Source organism: Colossoma macropomum, unplaced genomic scaffold (assembly GCF_904425465.1).
Source record: "Colossoma macropomum unplaced genomic scaffold, Colossoma_macropomum, whole genome shotgun sequence".
NCBI lineage: Eukaryota > Metazoa > Chordata > Actinopteri > Characiformes > Serrasalmidae > Colossoma > Colossoma macropomum.
In genome coordinates, this window is record NW_023495927.1 from 1 (window position 1) to 18,566 (window position 18,566).

Here is an 18,566-nt window from a genome sequence, read left to right on the forward strand (position 1 = left end):
TATTAATTATCACTTAATTTCTTACTGTACACAAAGAAAAACTATTGAATAAAATGTCTAAAAATACCCTTTGGTGTGTTGTTTATAACATCTAAATGTAAACTGCATTTTAAAACACTTTTTAAACACACTTTTCTAACTACTCAGGCCTTACAGGTTTCAAACAATTAGTAAGAAGCTGCAATCAACCAATCAATCATTCAATCAATCAATATGTAAATGTGTCCAGAATGATGAACAGCTGTAGATGATTCTAAAATGAGCTCGAATAAAATTAACACCCAGAACAAACTTCTGTTCAAATTAATATCAAAATGAAGTTTAATATTTTCTTGTTTTTCCCAAAATACTTAAATATTGAAGAAATCACCAGAAACATTTTGGTGTCTAGTCCATAATATTTATAGCTACATTATTAAAACATTATTAATTATTAAATAACAGCAAAAACATAACTTTTTGAACATTTATGTATTATGTATTTAGTATGTATTTAGTATTTGTATTTAGTCTTTGACAGTATTGAAACATAAATTTACAGATCAGACAGACAGACAGACAGAGAGACAGACAGGTCCTGTTTCTGTTCTGCTACTGATCCATCTATGCGAACAGCAGCTGTTTTTTTGTCACTGCTTTAACTTCCTTCTTGTAAACCCTGTTTTGTTCACTCTGCCTGGTTACTGATACTCTGATTGGTCAGGGCTTATGTTTCTCTGAGCCGCACCTGTTAAGTGTGTGTCTCCGCCTCACTGCTCTCAGACTGTCGCAGGTAAGAGGACTGAGAGGACTTAAAGAGCTCTGAGACGATCAACACAAAATGGCCCCAGTGGCCTTCTGCGCTTTGGTGCTGCTCGGTGTCGTTGGGCCAGCGGTCAGCGGTGAGTCCAGCTTTTATTCAGCACAATAATCTCAACATTGAACTTTTTCTGAAAGTGAAAGTAACTCAGTGTTTTACACAGTAAAACACCCCAGTTCTTGATCTGCTGTTCCACTGTTGAAGTCACTCTTAAAGCGTTCAACTCACCCTAAAAGCTGAATTAACATGGACATTGACTGTGTTGAGTTCACTCTCACTGTATGTTCTCTGGCTGAGTCCTAGGTTTAGTCCTGTAATAGGAGTTAATACAGTTCAGTCAGTGAGTTCAGCTGTTTATTACACTCACTTTCTTTCAGATCTGCTGAAGACACAGCTTGTTTTAACTGGTTTTGAAGCATTTTAATACATAAAAGAACAAAATGTGTGAAACTACAGTAGAACACAAAGATCACACCATAAAACTGATAAGTGTGGCTCAACGTTTTAGGACGGTCCGAAGTCCAGCTGCTTGTGACGCACAGGGTGGACTTCTAACTTATCACTTATTACAGACTGTTTAAACATATAAACCCTGCTTGGTTGAATGTCTTCCTTTTTTAATGTTATTTAATGTTTTACTGAGGGAGAATGGATTGTAATGGATATTATATGGATTATATAATGGATTTGATCTCTGATCTGTTTGTGAGAGATTGGCCGTAGGTGATTTAGGGGCTTGATCATAGGTGATCATCGGTGATTCAGTCTGACAGAAATCCAGCTGGATTTTAGTTGTAACTTGTAAACTTAGTGTAAGTAAACAGTTAATTGTACTTATAAAGCATATTTAATACAACAATAGTTGAGTACAGTGCTGGACATAAATAGTGATACAAGTTAAAATGCAAGGCAAACATACATAAAACTAATACCATCAAAATAAGCAGAATAATTGATTAGAAAATTAAAAATGTAACAGTCAAAATATAGCATAAAAGAAAAAAAGGAAAATAAAGGGAAAATAATGAAAGTTTTGTTGTACTTTGAGAAAACAAAGCGTGAGAAGGGCAGATAAAGGCTGTCAGCGTGACTGATTTAACGTTGTAAAATGATCTGAACACTTGCAAGTTTTTGTGGTGGCACAAACAATGTTAGAGAAAACGAAAGAAAACTAGAGTCCTGTTTGGTGACATTCTTGACACACCTCTGATGAGACCTGTCAACAGAATGACATCTTAGACAAGTCTGCCCTCTGCTGGCACTCCAGAAAACATTAACACACTGTAGCCTGAACAAGGCAATGTTCAAGGCTTCATTCTTAATTAGGGGTGGACGATATGACAAAAATATAAATACCACAATATTTCACAGAATTTTACTATACACAATATGTCACAGTGTTTATCTGTTAAGGTGGAACAGCCAAAAAAGAAGAAGTGGTGGCAGATTTTCAAAAACATTGTCCGAAACTATAGTTTTTATTCACGTGCTGCACTGCACTAATTTCAGATAATCATTATGCTCTTTCCGTAATCAAACCTGCAGTTGTGTGTTTCTCTAGAAGAACCGATGATGTTCACTAAGTGCTTGTAAACAGAATTGTGATATAATTTATCACAGTAATGATAAATATTGTAATATCACCCAGTTCTGGTCTTAATCCACAAGAAGCACAAAAGGTTTTGCTCACTAATATAGAGTTTAATCCACTTTACATGTTTATTTTTATTCCAGTGCACAAAATCGTACAAATATAATAGTCTGTTTAATGTTCTTTAGTTTTTTTATGTACTGTAGTTTGCATGCTGAGTGAAATCTTTGAAGTTATTGGTGTCTTTTTCTTTGCCTCCTCTTTTTCAGCACTATTTAAACTAACAGTGGTGACTGTTGCTGCCCCCTAATAGTGCAGACGACAGTAGAGTGCTTGATACTGTAGTAATTCACAGTGAAAGTGTTGACTTCACTCTTACAGTGTTGCTTTTTTATCTGACTGCTCTGGCTGCTAGTTTAACACTGCGGGTGCTTCTTTAGTGCTGGGAGTTTTGCTCTGTTTTGCCTGATGTGCAAATTCATTCACTTGTTGTAACAGATTTTGGAACATTTTGCTACAAACACAAACAAAATGCCATGAATGTGGCTTTTACTCTGAATGAGCTAATTCATTTGGAACAAGTTTAAAAATAACCCATGTTTGATTGATTACCTCCTATTTCATGTATTGATTTTTTATTTAGGGAAAATGCTTTTTAACATTTTGGTTTACAGAAGGATTAAGGCCACTCCCACTTATCAAAGCCTGTATATTTCAAAAACAAATTAAGGTGCAAGCCTAAAAAATTGCACACTTAATGCATAAAGACATCATGTCCTGATTACCCCAAAGTTATTTGGAATAAGCATATTGTATTATTTAAGGCCAACTTTTTTAATAGCATAGATTTGCTTATTAAATTACTAAACCATGCCTACTGAATTAATCTCACAATCTGTTCCTCTTTTTCAAAAACATTTAAACAAAAGCACAGTTTCTGGTGGTACCAAGTTCATAAGTTAAACATGAGCATAGAGAAATCGGTCAGTAGGTTCTCTAAAGCCACAGTGGATGGTCAGAATCAGGCCTGTGCACAGACATTTTGGGGGGCAGGTTCTCATTTAATTTCCTTTACTGAACATGGCTGGCGCTTATATCCCCAGAAATAATCTAATAGGGCTGGGCAATATGACAATATATATCATATAGATATCATTATCGTAATAAATTATATCGTAATACAATACAGTATGCTTTTCTGAACATATGGTGGATATAGTTAGCACTTGTAGAACACCGACGAACAGCACGTATCTTCATATAGAGAGCAAAGTTAATCCCATTTAACTGGATTTAGTGCAGCACAGTATGACAAATATTCAATAAAAATCACTGTGTTCACAGTTTTTGATAGTATTTTAAAAGCTGGGTCTGCTCATGTCTGAGAGCGCAAGTCTCATGTTTTTTTTCTACGCTCTGAAAAGTAAGTTACCGCACCACAGGGGGCGCCCAAGAGCGGTGAAGCTTGTGAAACTCTACCCTCGCCTTGTTAAATGGATCTCGAACAATGGCGGAGGCCTTATAAAGCACATTTATTACACATGCTGACCGGGAAGACGCTCGTACAGTCAGAGAGCAAAAGGGCAAAGGCTCATTAACTTGATACTTATTAATCTTTTGTTTACTACTCTGTTGTGCTTTGCTGATTTTTCTACTTGAGCCCAGATGTTAAACAGATTTTAATATTTGTGAAGAAATCTTTACACATTTTGATGGTCGTGCCTAAATATTTGATCATTACTTTAGGGCTCTTTATATTGAATACCTTTAAATATATCCAGTTATCTTTCAGTGAATAGATGTTAGAGTTTTTTTGGGGTTAATGTTAATGAGTTCGTCAGTAAGGCTGATGCTAAGTAGCAGTTCTCTTCTTTTCTTCCTCCAGACCAACACTCTCTGTACTACATTTACACCGCCCTCAGCAAAGATGTCGCTCTACCAGGGATCTATGAGTTCACAGCACTGGGTCTGCTCAATGACCGGGAGATCGACTACTACAACAGTAAGGAACAGGTTAAGGTTCCTAAGCAGGACTGGATGAAGGAGAAGATGCAGCCAGATTACTGGGAAAAAGGCACCCAGTCTCGCAAGAGCAAAGAGCAGTGGTTCAAGGTCAACGTGGGCATCCTGATGGACCGAATGAGACACAATCAGACCGGTTAGTGATCTGTCAGGTTCTTTCCATCCACTGTGGTTCCTCATATGTTGTGCCAGCAAATGTATTTGTTTTGTTTGTTCTCATTGTTTTTCCATCAGACCTTCATGTTCTTCAGTGGAGACATGGCTGTGAGATCGAGGAAGCAGATGGAAGTCACAGATTTCTGAGAGGCATTGATGAGTACAGCTACGATGGGTCAGAGTTCCTCTCTTTTGATGATGACAACATGCGGTGGATCGCTCCAGTTCCAGAAGCTTTGCCAACCAAAAGGAAATGGGATGATGTTCCCATCCTGAACCAGTACACCAAGGGTTACCTGGAGAAAGAATGTGTGGACTGGCTCACCAAATTCATGGAGTACGGAAAAGAATCACTGAGAAAACACTGTGAGTTCCAGAAAATGTTTGATCAAACCACTTAAAGTCTTGATTTTGTGGTTTGGATAAGAAAGATCCTTGAACCAGTAGCATAGCCAGAGTTTCATTTTAGGAAGGAACTGAGTACAGGTTTGGGGGGGGCAGTTAGTAAGAGCATTATGTTCCAGAGGGATTAGGGTCAACTACCAACTAGCCTACTGTATGGCAGCCCCTGTACCAGAGAGAGAGAGAGAGAACAGCACAGCACAGCTCAGATAATCTCCCACAATCTCCAGTCAGGCAGTATAACATTTCAGCATTGAAAAAACAATTGGAGAGGAGCTTTTCAGCCACCAGAAAGACAAACAATACAAAATTTTTTGTCGTCGGTTTGATGGCTCTGCTTCACTCTCCCAGTCTTCAACAAACTGCCAAAAGACCTACATGCTTTTTTATTTGTTTATAGTGGAAAAGGACACAAGGGCACAATAAAGAGATCTGGGAGAGTCTGGCATCCAAGTGAGAAGGTCTAGGCCTCTCAAGGCCCCCCTGTAGCTACGCCTCTGCCTAGTAGATCTTGTACTTTGTGAATAAAAATACAAAGCTGATAAAATACAGAGAAATAATGATTTTATTTCCATCCTTTCAGCCAAACCAGATGTTTATGCATTTTCAAAGAAATCTACAATTAATTCGGGCAAGCTGACCCTGACCTGCCTGGCCACGGGCTTCTACCCCAAAGACGTGAAGCTGTGTGTGAGGAAGTTTCGCACTTCACTGCCTGAACACCTACTAACATCTTCAGGAGTCAGACCCAATGATGATGGAACCTACCAGCTGAGGAAGAGTGTGGACATTGAGGAAGATGATACAGCAGATTACGACTGTTATGTGAATCATATCACCCTCGCAGAACCAGTAATTACAAAATGGGGTAATTACATTTACGATTCTTGGCATTCTTAGCAGATTTATAAGTATAAGCTGCTTAATGGTACAGCAGATGTACAGAGACTAGACCAGACATTACCTTTTTTTAATTGTATAAGGCTGCTTATGACACAGAACTGCAAAATATTGCCGACTTTAATCAATAAATGTAGAAATATTGGTAACAATGACACATTTCCCCATTAACCCTTCCTAAACCATTGGGACTAATTCTACATAAGGGGAAAATATACGTATGTCCTCATACAGCAACTTTTCAAATAAACTTGTGTTGGGCTTGGACAAAGACTCTCTAGAATTAGGACAGAAAGAAACCCTGAGCGTAGCGTTCTCTCAGCCAGGTCAAAGTTCATATGTCAACGTTCATACATTGGAATAAAGCCGTTCTGATCTGGAACGTCTCTAATTTCAGTAGCGTAATGCAGTCGGGTTGATCAGTATAAGATCTCTATACAGATTCATTGTAGATGAGGAGGCCATACTTCAGATTCAGAGTTACATCTGCTGTTCCTACAGTTCATTTACTCCATTTGCAAACTTTCATTTCAAAAACTGTTTTTTGTTATTTAAAAAATGTGGCTCAGATTTTTGTTCATCATTTATGTGTCTACAGAGGGCCCTCCCTCTCAGGGTGGTCTGGGTTTGGCTATTGGAGGAGTTGTAGGTGTGATTGTGCTGGCTGTGCTGGTTGGAGTCGTCATCTTTATTGTGATGCGAAAGGGTGAGTATAAACTGAGTTCATGTTCTGGAGATTATATTCAGATTCTGTTCAAAGCAGAAAGAATATGGACTCTAAAAATGTACTTCTATGTCAGATGACCAAAGAAAAACCCTTACTTAGACAACAGTCAGTTCTGACAGCACAGTCTGATTGGCTGAGAAGTGTTCTACTTGCCGTTATCTGTGATAACAGCATGTTTTTTAACAATTTCCACTGGTTGCTAAGTATTGACTGCTTTACAACAAAAGTAGTGACAGTAGAACTAAACATACTGGAATTAAACAGAAGTGAACAGAATGGGCTGTGAAATACTTTACAGACTGACTGAACACGACAATGAAGTAACTCTAGCACATACTGAAGTACTGAAAAAGCTCAGCTGAACCTGAGATTCTGACAGTTTCATGGTCTGTCTGTGACAGGGCAGTAAAGTCAGTTTACACTGAACATTTGTTGGATATTAGACATTCTCTCCTCAATTTCTCATGAAATAAACATTCAAAAATGATCAAAACTACATTGTCTCACTCCTAAAAAAGCCAACAAAAACAATAAAATATATTTCAGAAGAATCTCTTGTTAAAGTCCACAAAACATGATCATATGGAAATGAATTTTTTAATTCAACAAATAAGAAGCGAAAATGTTTGCAGAATTATGTCTCTGTAGGGGATGTTTTAATTTATTTACACTAAGTCCAAAAAAAACTAAAAAACACATGTTAACACATGTCATTTGACTGGGGCACCCAGACTTTTGCATAAGACTGTATAAATATTGTTGCTGTCAGGCAGCAAAACTTTCACTTTCATTTTTGTCAATTTTAAACAGTTTAAAAATGCAGGTCAGGGTCAGCTTGCCCGAATTAATTGTAGATTTCTTTGAAAATGCATAAACATCTGGTTTGGCTGAAAGAATAGAAATAAAATCATTATTTTTCTGTATTTTATCAGCTTTATATTTTTATTCACAAAGTACAAGATCTACTAGGCAGAGGAGTAGCTACAGGGGGGCCTTGAGAAATGCGGATAACTGGTGTGTTAGTCATTAAGGGACCATCTAAAAAGTATGTACTGTCTTCATAAGTTTTATTTCTCATGTATTTTGCTAAAAGAGGGCAAAATCTCACTTGTAATAAACAGAGTGGCGTCTCTTAACTGGGCTTTGTAGTTGACTTAAAGGAGGCCATTCTCTTTACTGCGTTTTGAACTGTTTAGATGTTCTGTTAATGACTAAAGCGTCTGCCTTTCTGAAACATTGTAGATTGTTTTCTGTCTTCTCAGATCATTTTTCAATATTTGTTTCATGAGAAATTGAGGAGAGAAAGTTGAATATTTAGCAGAAGTCCAATATAAGATTTTATATTGGACTTCTGCACTTCGGCACTTTACTGTGCTATCTATAACAGAAAATACAGTGAAATAATATTTATTTGGTTTGTAAAACATTTGCTTAAAAGCAATAACACTCAATGTTGTGTGTTATCACAAGTTACATTAAGACTGTGATGATCTGCAACCAAATGGTGGTGTGGTTGTGATGGTACAGTTCTTCTCATGTTCTATTTATTAAATAAAAAATTATAATTTTCAGTCCTTTTTAAATCCTTTTTACAGCATGATGCAGGACATCCAGATGATGAACATCACTGTTTTTTTCATAGTTCTAAGCATCACATGTACAAACTAGGGCTGTCAAAGTTGATGCAGTAATTTATTAATGCCACAAATTGTATTTTCCTAGTTTGACCCTTCAGTCCATCTGTAGTAGTTCAGACTGAAACCCAGCTTCAGAGCACTGTATGTTGATTTGAAGGAATCCACAATTGGGCCATTTGTTCAAATACAACCTTTAAATGGCTTCAAAGCCAAACCTTCAGCGCCTTCAGCCGACTATGCTATCTAATTATCAAACTATCGAGATCTCCATGAGCTGTATGAACAAAAGAGATAGATTACTACCATATGTGTGTGTGTGTATATATATATATACTCTAAATTGTGTTCACTCTGAAAATCTCATGATTTTCATATTCTTTTTTATAGAAAACTTCGGTCCACACTGCAAAAATAATCTTATTGAATTATTGAAAATAGTAAATACATGTACATGTTTTGCACTTTCATATAGCTATAACAAAATGCACTGCCTTTAAACAGAAACAAATTTCTCTTTGAGCAAATAAGACAAATGTGATTGATCTAGATTAACAACATAAGATAATGTGATTAGCACATCTTATTTCACACAAGCAAAGCCTCGTACTATTCACCACCACTATTTCCTAGTACTATTCACCACAGACATTCTCTGTTACTGACCTTTCCCCTCTATCCATCATTTCAACAGCAACTATAACTGCATGTACACTGTCTTTCTCAGCTGGACCCAAAAACCTCAGAATTGTGGAGACCACCCCAAAATCTTTTGAGGTCCAATGGAAGAAACCACTGGGGAAGATTGACAGATACATTATATCGGCTTCACCGAGTGAGACAAGTGGATCAGTTTTAAGTCAGGAGCTCGAGGTGCCGTCTGGGAAAAACTCTGCCCTGATTGATCATCTGGAACCTGGTTGTTTGTACGACATCTCTGTGTTTGCAGAAAGAGGCACATCACGGAGCCGACCAGCAACTGTGGAGGCGACTACTAGTAAGTATTGACCTCCATTTTTCTTTTGAGACATTACAGGTAGGACTGATGGTGAAGACGGCAGTTACAGCCTTGTTTCAACAGCTTGCTGGACACTATGGAGATTCACTACTGGATTCCAAGACAAATCTAATTTTAGGGGAACTGTATCAAAATGATAACTGTAGGAATTCTTTTAAAAACTTGAAATGTGCATTTCCTGAAGAAAATGCAGAGTGATTGTGCAGCTTAAGCAGTTTCCAGATGGCTGCTAGGGTGTTGCCAAATGGTTACTATGGTATTTTTTGTGTTTGCAAAATGTTAAATGTGCCGCAACTTTTGCACAGGTGACATTTTTTAATTCAACAAATAAGAAGCGAAAATGTTTGCAGAATTATGTCTCTGTAGGGGATGTTTTAATTTATTTACACTAAGTCCAAAAAAACTAAAAAACACATGTTAACACATGTCATTTGACTGGGGCACCCAGACTTTTGCATAAGACTGTATAAATATTGTTGCTGTCAGGCAGCAAAACTTTCACTTTCATTTTTGTCAATTTTAAACAGTTTAAAAATGCAAACTGTCTTTTACAATGTGTTGAAATTTCAAGATGAACGTACCAATAGAAATGGTCTATTTATATATGAATCTATTTATTCATATATAAATCTATAAAATCAATGAAGGCTGGTGGTCAAGTTTAGGAACTATTAGCACTGTGGCAGAAACAGAACATGCAAAGTGCAACAGAGTGCTTGGAGTCCAGAACATCCACAGCAGCTAAAGTCCAGCAGCACAAAGAGGAGAACATTAAAATAAATACTCAAATATAAACCAGATTTACCAAATTCTCAATGACATACATCTGATGGTTGAGATCATTTAAATAAATAAAAATTTAGATAATATAAATAAAAAAGCCAGTTTAAAGTAAAACAAATTTTAACGCTAAACCATGTTAATATTAATGAATCTTTCAGCCAGTAGATGTTATAACACAGCAGTTTGTCAGGTTGGATGAGGAAGCTTTGAGTGATTGGTACCGCCCCCTGCAGATGAGCTAATGCTAAAGCTATTTAGTGCAGCATTATACTGCTAAGTGTACAGTGACTAATCTTTCCCAGTAGGATTCTGTATATGACACAAACATGGTGGTGGCTATTGCTGTTTTTAACTGCTTAACTGTATGGAGAAACTTTCACATAAAATGAAAAACTAAACTCCACTTACGTATCTGTGGCATTTTGATTGTCATATTTCTGCGAGATCTTTATGCTGAGGGAATTGCTTGTTTCATTTTCATCACGTTTTTATCTTTGTAAACCAGTAGAAATCATGTCTCTGCCAAAGATTATAATTTTTGTTGACAGTCAAAACTGAGATTACTGTAACTCATATATTATTACTGCCAATTTTTTACACAGCAGGACTTCTCAGTTAGCTGGATATGTGCAGCTAAAAATCAAGGCAGTACAATAAATATAAATTTATCCTCTTTTCTTATCAAACATTTTCCTCTGTCTCCAACTTCTCAATAGCAACTATAACTGCAATTACATGTATTTCCTTTTCAGTGATCTCTGAGCCCACAAACCTCAAAGTTGTGAAGACCACCCCAACATCTGTTATGATCAAGTGGGAGAAAGCAAAGGGAAAGATTGACAGATACATTGTCAGGGTTTCACCGAGTCAGACAAATGGATTAAATCAGATTGAGGTCTCATCTAAAGAAGACTGTATTGAAATTGACCATCTGGAATCTGGTTGTTCGTACAGCATCTCTGTGGTTGCAGAAAAAGGCAATACACAGAGTGAACCAGCAACTGTTCTGGCAACTCCTGGTGAGTATTAATACGAAAACATTGCAAATTTTTCAGCTGAGATATTAAAGGTTATTGAAGGATTGCTTGTCCACTGCATTTTTAAACATCACATATCCAGAATACCCTTAGACTACCCTTAGAGTGCAACACGAACTCATGATTTGAACTTGTGGTCAGCTCGCCCTTTCAGCTCAGTGCATCAGACCATGGCTGTAACAGCAGCAATGCATAAATGTAAGGAGTAGCTTTAGTAAAGCAGCAACTGCTTTCACAATAGATTTGGGAAAGACAATGGTTAATTCATTATTCAGACAAAACCTGCTTAGAAAATAGTGTAAAATAAACCCATAGAATTAGAAAATACCAGTTCAAAAACTTTTTTTGCCTTCAAATGGATAATGATATGGCATGTTGAGCTTATTTTCTTTCTTATGTGTTTGCTAAACTCTCTCTTTTCTCAGTGTTTTTTTTTATAAGTATCAATTAATTATGTAGATGAATTAAATAAATAATCACTTGCAATTATAATAATCATGTCATATTCATATGTCATACTTCTTACATGTTAAATGGCAAGTTGTATTTTTACATGTGAGAACCAAATTTTTAGACACAACGTTTCAGTTCAGCTTCTCAGTTGCTTCAAAGGCAACTGGGGATTTTAAAGGGAGTTTAGGTTTGCTGTGTATGGCTATTTGGGGAGTATCTTTATGTAAATGAGCGTGTCAGCAGATCAGTGTAGGAATTGATGAATGCCAGTACATGTTCTAAAGACGTTTTATTAAATGAGACCCCTGATTTTATACAATCAAAGCCAAAAGTTTTAAACAATTTTGAAGCAACAGCTTATATTTGAAGGCTTAAGCCTTAAAATAATTTAAATTAACTGAATCTCAAAATTGTTTCTGAAAGGCAATGCAATAATAAAGAAATTAGTGAGTTGCATTTACACTGTTTGAGAAATGTAGCTCTCATTATTTTCTGTGTTTTTTCTACTTTCTCCATTTTAATGCATGTTTTATTTTATTTGTCTCTACAGCTGGTGGTTCTGACACTGACTCAGGTAATAATATTCAATATTAAAACCATTTAATATGAGTGATATTTGTAATTAATTAATGAGTGTCCACTGTAACTCAGCTGTGATGTGGCCTGACTGTGTCTGTTTCAGGAAGGGGATCAAATAAGAGCAGCACTGAAAACGTATCAGCTAACTCTGATGCTTCATCTGACTCTGGTAATGTTTCTCCTGGATGAATGTCTGAGATCAGTTTTAGCTTTTAATGGTGATTCATTGTTTATCGTTGGTAAATATCTGTAGTGTCTTTGAGAAAACACACTGTAAGAGTATCAGAGTGTGAATTTTGGAGGATCCTACAGAGTCTTTACACAGCAGAGCTTTGAGGACATTTGATCTTTATTTGAGATACTCAGAGAATTAACTTGCTTTTCAGGTTCTAGAAGCAGTGGGTCACCACATGGTAGTGTGGATAACGTTGATGAAACCACCTCTTTGATGGAGGGAACGCCCAATGATCCTAACAGAGAGGCAAATGATCAACCAGCAGATGAAGAGCAAGCACTGCTGTCTGTTCAAACTCCTTCAGGATAGAAGATTGTAAGTAGTCTGTAAATGTGAAATCATGTGGCTGAAATTAGAAACATACAGTAGATATACATGAAACTGTTGAATAGTTTCTGAAAGGGGCAGAGTGGGTGGATTGGACAGGAATGTTTATACACTGCCAGTCAAAAGTTTGAGTACATTTACCACTTACTGGAAACCACATTTTCATAATTGATGTTTTTACCCCATAAAACAGTTACAGATAAGCATGATCCAACGTAAAAAAACAAACATTTTCTTTAAATTAAAATAAGTTCTTGATTTTCAGCTAATTAAAGGCACAGTTTGAAAGATTTTAATGTAAAACATTCCAAAACTAACTAAAATGTCAAAGACGTCTATGTGCCGTGTTACAGAGATATCTACTAAAGTTAGCGTGCAAACCAGCTAGCCCCGGCTAATACCACATTGTGCCTTAAGAGGTGATAGCTAATTACTGTAGTCATTAGTCTAATATGAGAGGATAAAGAAATAGCCGTGACATAAATAGAAGCAAAACAAGAGTTAGCATTGGTGCTGCTTTCCACCACTGGAGAGTGCATCTCTTGGCGAGTAAAGCGATGAAGTTTGATGCTGAACTCACAACATTTCATCTACACTGGTAAGTAAACAGGGAGGAGGAGGGACTGTGTGGAGTATGATTTCAACAGATTACTTCTTAATTGCTCTTTTAACTTGTTCTTCAGACTCAAATCCTCTTGCTTTGGTGGCTGTTCATTAAAATTTACATTATTTATATAACACAATGAAAATATAATATATATAATTTAATTTATTATAGAGATGTTTATACCATCTATAGCATGGAATATCATGGAAAAAAATCATTTTAAGCATGCAAGTTCAAAGTTTTGACTAATAGAGTATGACGTTCTTCTCTGGTTATGCATTTTGGTTGAACAATTATATCTTACAGAGATATTGAGAATATAAGAGTGAAAGTACAAGATGGGTTTTTTATAATAAAGTGGCCAGTTAGTGAAAGTACATGGCTGGTGTTTCTAATAAAGTGGATGGAGTGTATATAACAATGATGTAATCACTATACTTCACAGGGAGCTCCTCAGGAAGAATGATTCATTTGATAAGTGTGACATCAGACAGCAAGTTGACATCAGACAGCAGCTTGTTGTCCATTGGAACTGAGCTCCAGATCATCCAGGATTATACACCAGCAACGCTGAGTCAGCACTTTTTCATCGTTCTGTTATGTTGAAGGGCCCATATCATGGGGAACTGAATTCTTCATGCCTTTTTAAATTAGCAACTGTTCAATTTGAAACAACTTTAACATAAATGTTGTTAAAGTCTCAAAATGTAGTGTTCCCAGTACATACAATCCATACACAGAAACTAAACTGCAAAAACAGCCCAGGAAAAAAATACAACACATGAAAAATGTGTGATATGCACCCTTTGACAGAAATCCTTCACATTTTAAAAACACTGTATTACACATCTGATAATGATAAAAGTAGACAGTCTGGCAGCTCAGAAGCATCAAATAACAGCCTCATACATTGTTCTTTCAACATATGGTAAAATATATATTTCTTTATTAGCTCACTTTTACGGTTAAGTGTACTGATTTTAATGTTTTTAAGAACATCCTTATGAAAAAAATCCTTAGAAACCATTGTGTTTTTGTTGGTTTATGATGGTTTTGTAATGTGTTTTGGCTTTTTCAGCGAGTTGATATCACAGTTTAAAGGATCCTAATGGTTTATCAGGTGACCCGTGGCTGATTCTAAGTGCATTTGATTTCCTAATGAGAGCTAAAGGTATTCTCCAAAAAACAAAAACAACAACACTGGTGGTCTCTTTTGGAAGCCATTAGGCCAATTCCAATTAGAAAGCAAAACCAATTGGTTCTGGTCCTTTTCAGCAGGGATGCATATAGAGGGCTACACAGACCTATTTTCTTTCATGTTTCTACTTTTAATTAAATTACATCTGACATGGTGTGTTTTTGATTTTTTCCATACAGTACTGTACACCAAGGTGAGTGATTAAACTTAAAGCACAGTCTGAAGGGGGCTAAAACTGTAAGCTATCATTTAAGACTTTTGTAGAATAGTGAACTGTGATCAAAAAAAGGTACTTTATGCAATAAAGCGGATATCTTATTTAATATATTTTTTTAAACCTATATCATTCATACATTATTCATATACACCTGTTTATGGTTTATGTACAATAAACAAATATATGCACACTGAATTTAACAAAACTTGGAAATTGTTGTGTTGGATCTTATTTTTATTAAACGGCTCTGTTGAAAAATTTAATGTGACCTATGAATATATGTAAGACTTAACAGTTTGTCTTTTGCTCTGTTGTTTTTGGCCCTGTAAATGTGGAAGGTGAGTGTTTTCAGTCTTCTTTTCTGACTCATTTCTTCCCCCCGGCCAGGTTTCAGCTCAAGCTCTAACCTCAAACCGCAGCATCGGCCTAGCAACAAGTGACGCAACGAGCGGCATTATTTAGTTCTCTGCACTCGTGTTCTGATTGGTGGACCGCTGTTGAGCACGGACCTCTCGCCAATCCTACCACGGGAAGCGTGATCCTACTAGCCAATCAAAGTGCGCAAGGGTTTTTCCAGGAAACGGGCGGGAAAAACTGTAGCACTTAATCTACTCAGCAACGAGTGACGTCGAGAAAAGCCTTTTTTCTATTGGTCCATTCGCGCAAGGTTTCTTTACAAGCTTTGTCTTCTTCAACGGAGGGGATCGGCGCGTCGGAGAGCGACAAAAATATCGACTTTTCTCTACAAACGGATCGTCAAAGTGACTCTTGTGATCGTCTAAGGCGACGATGGGGGTGTCCACGCTAATCTGCGCTGTTTTACTGTGTGGAGGGTTTGTTTCCACTCTCGGAGGTGAGTCGTCCGTTTTTTCGGCGGACTGTGTCTTGCTGCGCCATCGGCGAAAACGAAAGTAAAAAAAATACTGATTACCAACAATTCAGTCCGCAGAGTAAACGCTACTGTAACCTTAAATACACTTTCAGGGCTTTAAAAAGAGAATATTACTGCTTGTTTACCTTGAATTCAGCATCCCAGCACATAAACAAGTATAACGGAATGTTAAGCGGAAGTGCGGTGGAAACGTTGCCCCAGACCAGCAACCCGAACTCCGACACATTTATGAATTTATTCAGCTTTTTGTGTTATCAGTGACACAGTAGCTGCTTAACAGCTTCATTATCTTTTGTTTATGGTCGTGGTTAAAGTTTAACGCGTGTATTAGATAAACTGTGTTTGAGCTTTGAGTTTTGTCCTACCCAGAAATCTGTTCTGCGTAGAACAGCTATAAAATGTACGCCATAGGAGGCCATGTTACAACAGTTCCCAATCGAGCGGTCCTACTGAGCATGCGCACACCATTACTGTAGTTTACAGTAACCTGTGTTTTTAATGTTATTTCAGCTTTAGGTTACATCACGTCTGTGTCAGTTTATGTGCTGTCCAGCTTAATATTACTACTGACCTTCTGATAAATGTCCTACGTATTGTTTTATTGATGGTAACAGTTTCTGATAAGGTAATTGAGGCTATCAAAATATCATTGGTTTTTCAGTGATGGTAACATTTTCTGTTATAAAGTGTGTTTAGACTATGAAATATCAAATTATTGTTTTTAGTGATGGTAACATTTTCTGATAAAGTGGTTTAGACTATGACATATAATATTTTTTATGCTGGTAACATTTTTGCTGATAAGTGGTTTAGACTATGAACATATCAGAATTATTTTTTTAATATGTAACATTTTTGCTGCTAAAGTGGTTTAGCCTATAAAAATATCATAATTAGTGTTTTTAGTGATGGCTAACATTTCTGATAAAGTGGTTAGCCTATGCAATATATAATATTTTTTTAATAATCGGAAACATTCTGAGAAGTTAGCTTATAAACATATCATAATTCTTGTTTTTAGTGCTGGTAACAGTTTCTGATAAAGTGGTTTTAGACTATGAAATCTCATAAGTATGTTTTACTAATGGTACCATTTTCTGATACAGTGGTTAGCCTATAAAAATATCATAATTATTGTTTTTAGTGATGGTACATTTCTGATAAACGTGGTTTAGACTATGAAATATCATAATATTGTTTTTAATATATGGTAACATTTTCTGATAACGTGGTTTAGCCTATAAAATATCATAATTATTGTTTTAGTGATGTAACATTTTCTGATAAAGTGGTTTAGACTATGAAAAGTATCATATTATTTTTTGGTAGTGATAGGTAACATTTAAAATTCTGATAAAGTGGTAGACTATGAAATATCATAATTAGTGTTTTAATAATGGTAACATTTCTGATAAGAGTGAGTTTAGACTATGAACAAATATCATAATATGGTTTTTAGTGATGGTACATTTTCTCGATAAAGTGGTTAGACTATGAAATATCATAATTATTGTTTTCGTGATGGTAACATTTGCTGATAACGTGGTTTAGACTATGAAAATATCATAATTAGTTTTTTAGTGATGGTAACATTTCTGATAAGTGGTTAGACTATGAAATATCATAATTATTTTTTAGTGATGGTAACATTTTCTGATATAAGTGGTTTAGACTATGAAATATCATATTATTGGTTTAGTGATGTAACATTTTCTGCATAACGTGGTGTAGACTATGAAAATATCATAATTATTGTTTTTAGTGATGGTAACATTTTCTGATAAAGTGGTTTAGGCTATCAAACATCCATCTACAGTGTTATGTAGAGCTCTGTCGCGAAACATGCGCTACGTAGAACATTTCGACAAAGAGCACAGTGTCAGGCACCACAGAAGCCACATTTGAGAACCGGAAGTCCTTACAGCTCGTCAACTTTGCTTTCGTTTACTTGCTTACATTACAGATGTCTGCAATTCATATTTCTGTTGTCTTTAGGTTTTTGGTAACAGTATACAGCTGTGCATTCTTATGTCTGTATGTGTGTGTAGCCAACCAAAAGTTGTGCAGACCAGACAAGTCTTGTTATTTTTGGTGTGTATGTGTTTCTGATAGGTGGTTTGGGCTATCAGAATATCATGGATATGCTTTTAATGATGGTAACATTTTCTATAGCTGATGTAGCTATTAACAATATATATATAATGCATGGCTAACATTCCTGTCAGGTGAGTAGGCGTATAGAATATTCTAATTATTTTTTTATGCTGGTAACATTTCTAATAAGGTGATTTAGGCTATTAAAATATTCTAATTAATTTTTATGCTGGTAACATTTCTCTGATAAGGTGATTAGGGCTATTAGAATCTTCTAAATATTTTTTAATGCTGTACATTTTCTAATAAGGTGGTTAGGCTATCATAAGAGCTCCTAGCTACTGTGTTATGTATAGACAAACTATGTAGAGCCCAAAGTGCTCGGGAGGACATTTTGGACAAGGAGCACAGTTTGTCAGGCACACAGAAGCCATTTGAGAACACGGAGTCCTTACAGCCTCGTCAACTTGCTTCGTTTCCTTGCTTACAGTACAGATGTCTGATTTCATATTTCTGTTGTCGTTAGGTTTTTGGTAACAGTATACAGCTGTGCATCTTATGTACTGGTTCATGTGTGTGTATGCCAACAAAAAGTTGTGCAGCCCAGAAAGTTCTTGTATTTTGGTGTGTATGTGTTTCGGATAAGGTGGTGTGGCTATCAGAATTTCATTGCTCTTCTTTTATGATGGTAACCGTTCTATATAAGATGATGTAGGCTATTAAAATATATATAATTTTTTTAATGATGGTAACATTCCTGGTCAGGTGATTTAGGCTATTAGAATATCTCAATTATTTTTTTAATGCTGGTACTTTCTAATAAGGTGATTTAGGCTATTAAATATTCTAATTATTTTTAGGCTAGGCTAACATTTTCTGATACGGTGATTAGTGC

General features: G+C 36.1%; 1 protein-coding gene across 1 annotated transcript; it reads left to right on the plus strand.

Moving 5' to 3' along the window:
• The first annotated feature begins 710 nt into the window (after positions 1-710).
• On the plus strand, positions 711-14,898 carry LOC118803584 (class I histocompatibility antigen, F10 alpha chain-like). Its single transcript, XM_036564064.1, has 11 exons — positions 711-881; positions 4,276-4,548; positions 4,647-4,934; positions 5,554-5,838; positions 6,469-6,576; positions 8,959-9,228; positions 10,785-11,051; positions 12,073-12,096; positions 12,205-12,270; positions 12,488-12,651; positions 13,716-14,898. The coding sequence occupies exons 1-10, from the start codon at positions 821-823 to the stop codon at positions 12,643-12,645; spliced, it is 1,800 nt and encodes a 599-aa protein (XP_036419957.1). The 5' UTR covers positions 711-820; the 3' UTR covers positions 12,646-12,651; positions 13,716-14,898.
• Positions 14,899-18,566: the final 3,668 nt, after the last annotated feature.

Excerpts from the sequence above, each read along its gene's own strand:
- LOC118803584 (XM_036564064.1), top strand. The coding sequence starts at position 821 with ATGGCCCCAGTGGCCTTCTGCGCTTTGGTGCTGCTCGGTGTCGTTGGG. Across the intron at positions 6,577-8,958 it reads CTTTATTGTGATGCGAAAGG|CTGGACCCAAAAACCTCAGA; the intron begins GTGAGTATAAAC and ends TGTCTTTCTCAG. Across the intron at positions 12,271-12,487 it reads TGATGCTTCATCTGACTCTG|GTTCTAGAAGCAGTGGGTCA; the intron begins GTAATGTTTCTC and ends CTTGCTTTTCAG.